Raw genomic sequence first — 9,156 nt, 5'->3', positions numbered from 1 at the left:
AAGACTACTTTATGTCAGCTGGTCAGCTTTTTTAGTTCGACAAGACAACACACACATAACGCCAGGTATAATGGCGCTATATTTAGCGTGTTAAATATCATGATATTGACAAGACTACTTTATGTCAGCTGGTCAGCTTTTTTCAGTTCGACAAGACAACACACACATACTAAATGGAAATTCGTGTTACATTTATATATTCCTAGAGGAAAAATAAAGAAAAAGAAAAAAAAGTGAAATAAGTGGTCCGATATTTCTTCCATTATCTAGAACCAAACCAAATATTGTGAAAGTTGAATTATGCTAATGTCAAAGTATCTTTATTTTTCTTATATATAGAAGAGTGGTAATGTGCTGGACTTGGAAAAAAATTATTTTATTACAAGCATAATTTTATTTCATAAATCAGGCAACATACACATATTAACTAATTATTACAACATCAACTCATGGGTAGTTAGGTACACTAGAAGAACACCCACCCCGAGCTTGATTATTGTTGCCACCCAAAGGACATTTTCTACGGTCGTGTCCTGTTTGCGAGCATATACCACATTTTCGCGCATAAACTGTATCACTAACATCCATTTGGTTCCGTATACGTGTTCTCTTCTGCACCTGTATTTTACGCAAATAGGACTTGTTACACACCATTTTAAATGGTTCAGGAGGCCAATAATGCTCAGCACCCAGTGGCTGCAACTGACCACTATATGTGTTTAGGTACTTGGAAACACAATATTGTCGATCAACATAGTTGGTTGCACCTAAACCAACTTGTTGAAAGCACTTGATGGCATGTGAGCAAGGCATGTGGTAGATGGACCATTTTCCACAAGAGCATAACCTTGCAGATTCATTTACAGTATGCACATTATTACCCCGATTTTGATGGATAGCGGTGCGAACTTCAAAAACATTTCTTTCATTATCATACTGCAAAAATGAATGCCAATGTGCTCGTCGTCTGTATTTCTCAAATCTCGTCATCGGCACTGGCATAAATTCAACACTCCTTTCCATTAATGACGTTGCAGCCTCAGACCTTTCAACGAACCTCTCCGCCATTTGCTTGAACGACATCCGCACCATGGCTGTGACAGGCAATCCTCTTGCCGACTTCAATAACCCGTTGAAAGACTCTGACACATTTGTAGTCAGAGTTCCCCATCGTCTGCCACCATCCGCATGCAAAGTCCACTTTTCAGGGTCATGTCGCATTAACCAACGATAGGCTGCCTCGTCTTCTTGCCTGATATATTCCATGTGCCTCCGGAACTTATCCCAGTTACCATACACTATTTCAAACGCTCGTTTGCGCCCGAGAAATGCCTTTCTTTTAGTAATGGTATGGCCATGTTCCTGCTGGACTGATGTAATGCACTCTTTGATTTTATACCTTATGGACTGTTCGATGTGTGGAATAAGAACAAGAGAAATCAAGTCAATATCCAAGTTGAAGTGATTCCCGTTGAATCTGTCCATTTCGCATGTGTGGGTGGGAATGTATTTACCCACTTTCCACACACCTGTCTTCTTCTTGGTCGCACGCAACATCCAATTACATGGCCAAAACCACCTGCGGCAAACAAACTTGTATACCGTCGGACTTGACTCCCATACTTGCATCTCATGACACTCTTTTACGTTGTGCATTTTACAAGCCCTGCTTAGGCGCGCTTTATCAGGAAAAAGCATCCCCTTTGCAAGTACCGTTGGTCTAGACTCATCCCACATTGCTGTCCGGATTTTATCAAAATCCCTTGTGAGAGCTTCCACATCCGACACGGCTGGCAAGTTATCAATGTAAGGAATCTCTCTTGAATGAAACGGCACTTCGGACTCATACACTCTTCGTCTAGGGGGGTCTCTCTTCAAATCAGGTCCTTCCTCCTCATCCTCTGCATCACCATCCTCACGAGCAAAGGGTGTCTCATCCCCGAATTCATACGCATTGTTATCGTAATCACTGTTCTGTTCCTCACTCTGTGCATCTGCCAGGTCCCGATGTAATACATCATTTTCGGGCAATTGAGTGAGTTCAACTTGCTCGTTTTCACTGCACAACCAACAAAAATATAAGCTACTAAATTAATAAATGATTTCCATATTTTCCGTAAATCACTTTACTTACAAGTCGTAATGTGATAAAATTCCATGATGGACGTTATCAATTAGGTGATGACTACCGGATGGGCCACTTGTAAAATTCATATCCGGCCGGTACCCCCTATTAAATATGTGAGCGTTAATACAAATTCAATACAACAAAAATATACATAATTAACACAAATGAAAATTAAAATTTACCACTCGTCTTGTGAGTTATGGAAAGCAGGGTATAAATTATTTTCTCGCTGCTCATTCACCGGCGGTGATAAGTTTAAATCAAAGATAACTCTTTCATCCGGAACTTGTCCGGCAAAAACTGTTCCAGAATAACCCCCCGATGACTGGGGGTTATCTCTACTACGCACAACCTCATTTTTTGGAACGTCTTCGACCTTCACGTACATCTCCAACATTGTGATTACAAGAAAATCCCGACATTCGTCCGGAGTCCTCAAAAAATCACTCAAAGTTTCATCATCGTCGATGTTAAACTCCGAGTAAAAAGCAACCCCTTGCGGAGTGACGGAATAAGGATATCTTCCGGTTACTTTAAATATCACCGAACGTTTCCTCACACTCATTTTTTTGCATAATAACGATATCAATGTATCGTACTCCATTGTCAGTGGCAATTTAACATGACACTTAGCAGGTAAACTGTAGCCCACGGAGTTATTCTCCATCACAACCTCACCAACCCAATATAATGAAACTCTTATCCTACGCTCTTTAGACATAATAAAAAAATGCTGGAGAATTTAACAACAACAGACGTTTCAACAAGAGATAAAAAAAATTTTGAATGCATTTCTATGCGATTCTAACCTCTTTATATAGAAAATGGGGAGCCGGAAAATTTTTTTTTTATATATATAGCGCCAAATAAGTTGGCGCTTTATTTTGAATTATTGTACTGGTCAGGAAAAAAAGGATATAACGCCACTATTTCTGGCGCTATATCACTGTCAGTGTATAACGCCAGAAAACCTGGCGCTATATCACTCTGACAGTGTATAACGCCAGAAATAGTGGCGCTATATATTAACGGTGCTGTTACCGTTAATATATAGCGCCACTATTTCTGGCGTTCTATATATTATGGTTACCTTTTTTTTTTACACCTATTTATGTGTTTTGAGTCCAAAATAGCAATATTTTGGTTCCGGACTCAGTACGCTAGCACCTGTGACATGTCATTTACCATTATTAATTTGTTTACTACGTATAGTAATATGTATTTAACTAATTTGATGGTGGAAATTGCTTTACACTGACAGTTTATAAAATTGAGAATCAAAAATTACTTACACTATTATGTGTCTGAAAATTAATCCTGAGTAGAATATTTGACATTGAAATGCTTTATTTTGTGTTCCGCCTTTCCTTCGATTAACCTGTTATTGAATGGGAGTAGTGGTGGCAAAATCGTTAAAAGAAAACAGTTAACCACCCATATTATCTACTAAAATATGTGTTGGATAATAAATTTTTTTAAAAACGACTCAAATATGGATAAGAATCATTTAGAAAATGGATTTAACTTTTACAATTGTAAAGCCACAAATTGTGGGTTCCTCAAGTTTGAAAAATTAGGAATTCTTCCAAAAGTGATCATATTCAATAAGCTATGGACCCATATTATCCGCCGGTTAACCTGTTTTTTATCCGTATTAAATATGAGTTGGGTCGGATATTTTTAATCTGTCTTTTTATTACCTGTTTGACCCGTCTCATATCCAACCCGACCCCCCAGTTTGCCTCCCTAGAATGGTATTATGGAAGTATGGCACATGTGAATTGTGAAGATGGATATATAGGGTCCAAAACCATATGGTATTTGTAGCCTGGGAATTGGGCTTGCTAGCAGCAAGTCTTGATCATTCATATACTTCTTATATCTTTGTGGGCCAGCCTTATAAGGGCACTGTTTAGCAGTCTGAGACAGATTGGGCGAAATGCTGATTGGAGGACCGCTACACAAAATAACGTCAATATTTACAAAATTTAATTTTAGTCATCTTGGAATCAACTACCTTAGATCTGAAAGTTCAAACTTCACTTATTCGGGTCCGAAGTTGGGAACTAGCAAAACCTAACTCATTTTGAATGGCAATTCGAACTTCAAGCATTCGAGGATTTAAAGTTAAACTTTATCAGTTCACAACTTCATACATTTGGGCTAATTAGCAAAGCTAAAGCTCCAAATAAGATGTGTCAAATAAGCCAGTCAAGTTACTTGCGAATAGAGCTATCAACACGAACCAGCCCAATTCAACTCAATCCAGCCCAAGCCTCGCAGGCTTTTGAATTTAATGAGTTAGGCTGGCCCATCCCGCCATCTAAATGGCCAGCCGAACCCAGTTCTAAGAGGGTCATAGGCTAGGATGTGCCACCCTTCAGTATTTTATAATATTAAAAAAACTTCAAATCTATAAGGATTTCTTCGTGACATAATCCCTTTGCTTAGACCGTACAAGAAATTTGATATTTGCCAACATCATTTTGACGGCTCTACTTGCGAACATCCCATATTTCATTTTACCTGACATTAGGGGTGGCAAAATGGTTCAAAGAAAACAGTTAACCACCCATATTATCCACTAAAAAATGGGTTGGATAATGAACTTTTTTAAAACAGGTCAAATATGGATAAGAACCATATTATCCGTTTAGAAAATGGATAACCAATAAGTAACCAATGGATAACCAATGGGTCTAACTATTACATTTGTAAAGCCTCAAATTGGGGGTTCCTCAAGTTAGGGAGACCAAGAATTTTCCCAAAAGTGATCATATACAAGAAGTTATGGATAATATGGGTAACCCATATTATCCGCCGGTTAACCCGTTTTTTATCCGTATTAAACATGGGTCGGGTCGGATAATTGATCCGTTTTTTCATTACACGTTTTCGACCCGAACCATATCCGACCCGACCCGCCTGTTTGCCACTCACACCTGACATTATCCTTTTCTTTTCAAATATGAAATTCGCATAAGCTTCCCATAAATTAAAATGTGTACTAAATTTAATAGCATCATATATCATATCAACACAAATTTATTTGGCGCTAATGGTGTTACTAAGTTTGGTAAAGACATGACCATCACTTTATTAATGAACATAGCGCAACATGCGTATATTTCATAAACTCTCTTTAATATTTCTTCACTCGTTACCTCTCTCTCTTTCTTTCTTTCTTTCTTCTTCTTCTTCCCTTTGTTTAATTATTTTCTCGTTAATTATCTGCTTATGTCCACACAAACCTTTATCCATGAAGTTCCAATCCTCTGAACTTCCAATAGGGAAACCACAAACACGAAGAAAGAGTAGCGCTCCAAAAATTGCTCCTCTTGTTGCCATTACCATACTTTTCACCATTATTCCTATTTACTATCCTTCTATACGTTATTCTTCTCAAAAGAAAATCTCTGAAGCTGTTTCTTCTAATTCGGAAGAATCAATTCAGCCCATTGATCATTTGGAACATGATTTGCAAGTCAACCAGCCATGTCCCGTGGAGGACGTGCCCACGCAACCTTGTAACGTGCCCATAAGACAAGAAGAAAAAGAAAAACCCATGAAATCACAAGATGAGATAAGTACAAAATTTGAAACAAAAAGTGATACAAAGGATAAAAGAGTACCTGAACCCAGGAAAAAACTTGAAAGGCATGATCAACGTGCTAGAAAAAAATCCAGCCATCGTCAACGCGACTTCACGGTTCCTAAAGTCGCCGAAAAAGTTGAGAAGAAACCACCTAGTGATGATAATGTTAGAAGTTTGACGTCAGAAGTATCAGATAGTGAATACTGCGACTTATTTTCAGGGGAATGGGTGGAAAATCCAGAAGGGCCTTATTATACAAATGAGACATGTTATGCAATTCAACAACATCAAAATTGCATGAAATTTGGGAGGCCTGATAATGGATACTTGAAATGGAGGTGGCAACCAGATGGTTGTGAGTTGCCAATATTTGACCCTGTTCAATTCCTGGAACTTGTTAAAGGCAAGTCTCTTGCATTTGTTGGAGATTCTGTTGCAAGGAATCATATGCAGTCATTGATATGTCTATTGTCCAGAGTACGTAGGTTCTTCTTATCACCATTCGTTTTCATTAAATAAATAATCCTAATTCTTATTCATTTTGTCCTTTCAACTTGGATTTACTACATCCCATTCTTGCTAACTTAATTCTTACTACTATTTTATTTGGATGTATATGCATGTAAACTCATTGTGGGTTGAAATTCTGTTGACCTTGTCTGACTTAAATTTCAACATAAGTACCCCACGAGTTTAAGGTTTGATGTATGACGAACGCAATAAGTCAAACATTAACTTCAGGTTTTGAAAACTAAAGCCTTGTAAAGTGCTTAGCCTGCATGATTTGTACAAAGCTTTTTCTGTCGGTTGGCAATTGGGAATTGTTGAAGATTGGTGGGGATGCCAGAAAAAGAGAGTTAAAATATGAAGAATTAAACACACCAAGAGACCAAGGAGATTCAACATTATATTATATATACTTAAGAAAATAATTTTTCTAGTTAAACAGTATAATGTTCCGACGAACAAAAACAGCGCAGCCACTTTACAACTTAATCCTCATAATACTATAGTATTAGTTTCGGTCTGACCCGGGGCTGATACAAATGGGAGGGGGTGGGTTCACGTGAACACATCCTTCGCTCCCTAAATCATGCTTAGCACTAGTATATTTCAGCTCAAATACTTAAATTAACACGGGTGAACCCAAGTTCAAGTGAGCACTTGAGTACATCGGTAAGTAGGTGCACCTTGTGCCTTTTAGTCAGGGATTCGATTCCCCTACTCTTTCTTCTTTTAAATTATATTTTAATTACTAAATATGGTTAAATCCCCATGCCCCTGCCTTTTTTCCCTCTAATTAAACACACTTTTTTGTTTCTTTTTTCCCTTTTTATTGGTTACACATTTTTCTTTTTATTTTTTATCCTTCTCTTTTTAGTCTTTAATTTGACTTCTAAAATTCTTAAACCAAAAATATATCTGTTAGACACAATCTCGAAAACTAGAGTTTTTGGCGTTCGTGGTACATCCGTGTTCTTGAAATCCTGGATATACACCTCTGGCCTGACTGGTTCTATAACAGAGTAAGCAAACTATGAAATAGCTATGATCGTTATGGAACAGAAATAAGCAGACATAACTTGCATAAGATCTTAATGAAGCTCCAAAGATAAAGATAGGATACAAGAAAAACAAGTTTCTGCATGATTGAAGCTTGAGCATTTATCAATGACAATATGTGTATTTCTCTTATAGCGCTATCATATTATAGTCCAAAACCTTATCAATATTGTTGGACAAACTACAGGCATAACAGAGTATTTCATATGTTGAAAACTTTTTTCCATTTATTCTCATTTTCTCTTTGGTTTTTATTTCAGGTAGTATACCCGGAAGATGTTTCAGAAACGCAAGATGAAAACAGACGCTGGATATACAAAGACTACGACTTCAACATTTCCATGTTTTGGGCACCTTATTTGGTAAAAACTGAAAAAACTGATCCAACTGATGTTCAAAAACCCTTCAACTTATATCTTGACGAATTCGATGAATTTTGGACAAGCCAAATTCAAGGTTTCGATTATGTGATAATTTCTGCTGGCCACTGGTTTTTCCGACCAACAATGTTTTACTTAAACCGCCGACTTGTCGGTTGCCTCTACTGTCCAGAAGCCAACGTTAGCCATGTAACATCGTATTTCAGCTATCGACGAGCTTTTCGGACAGCATTTCGGGCCATTAACAGTAACGAAAATTATAAAGGGGTAACGTTTTTGAGGACTTTTGCACCATCTCATTTTGAGAATGGGTATTGGGATAAAGGTGGAGATTGTGTTAGGACTAAGCCATTTAAGAGGAATGAGAAAGTATTGGACGATTATAATTTGGAGTTTTATAAGATTCAATTAGATGAACTAAAGATTGCTCAAAGAGCAGGAAGAAGAACAGGGTTGAAATTTAGGTTGTTTGATGCGACACAACCTATGTTGTTGAGACCAGACGGTCATCCTAGTAAATATGGTCGATGGCCTAATCCTAACGTTACAGTGCCTAATGACTGTGTTCATTGGTGTTTGCCAGGACCCATTGATACTTGGAATGATTTCTTAGTACAGTTGCTGAAAAGAGAGGTGGGAGATTGATACTTCATGTAAAAGCGAATCTTTTTTTTTCTTGTGATTTTCTAGAGTTTCATTTTTATTTTTTATTTTTTGTATTGGGATGGTGGGGGTTTAGAAGAGGGAAATTTGCTCCTCAAGAACGAAAAGGATAAAGATTAATGTTGTAAATTCCTATTTCCTGGAATTATTCATATGTATTCTAGGTAATGTATCAGCCATACCAACATGACTTATAAACGTTTAACTGATTTTAGAGTTTTAGTGGTAGTTTTTCTATTCTATAATTCTTTCTTAGAGATAAAGAAAATTTTCCAATATGTGAAGTCTTGTCTCTTTAGATTCCTCTAATTTTGAAATTAGTATAGTTTGTTCTTTCTTAAAAGTTTGGCATAGACAATCAAAGCTATGGCCTTACAATTAAAAACGGATCATGAACGACAAGGTTTAATTTTAATAAACATAAACAAAAACTTGAGTGAATTATTTTCATATATCTAAATGGTGGTGAAAAATTATCGGACATAGAGGGTTTCAATATTAGTAAGGAATTTTTATATTCCTATACACTATATGAAACTATATTACCCTCCCTACTCAAATTTTACTATAATTATATTTTATATATCCAATTACCATTTATGTACATTTTAAGGGAATTAATGATAATAATTAGTGTTCTAAAATCACTGTAATGTATCTTCCACCCAACCCCCCCCCCTCCCCCCGTTCTCTCTCCACATGTCACCCCCCTCTCCTCTGCGTATCTTGCGCAAGAGAGCAGCAATTCCACCATTGACAACCATTAAAAAGCTTTGAAGCTTTGAATTCGAATTTGGATTTTCAAAAAATATTATTTGTTTGAATTG

The 9,156-nt window shown here is 37.0% G+C and overlaps 1 protein-coding gene across 1 annotated transcript; it reads left to right on the top strand.

Annotated features, from left to right (window-relative positions):
- Positions 5,336-8,543, top strand: LOC109222871 (protein trichome birefringence-like 19). Its single transcript, XM_019387167.1, has 2 exons — positions 5,336-6,200; positions 7,547-8,543. Exons 1-2 carry the CDS (start codon positions 5,388-5,390, stop codon positions 8,309-8,311), a joined length of 1,578 nt encoding a protein of 525 aa, XP_019242712.1. The 5' UTR covers positions 5,336-5,387; the 3' UTR covers positions 8,312-8,543.

The sequence above is a fragment of the Nicotiana attenuata genome, chromosome 2 (assembly GCF_001879085.1).
Source record: "Nicotiana attenuata strain UT chromosome 2, NIATTr2, whole genome shotgun sequence".
Taxonomy (NCBI): domain Eukaryota; kingdom Viridiplantae; phylum Streptophyta; class Magnoliopsida; order Solanales; family Solanaceae; genus Nicotiana; species Nicotiana attenuata.
Note: the sequence above shows the minus strand (reverse complement) of the source record. Positions and strands in the feature narration are given on the sequence as shown.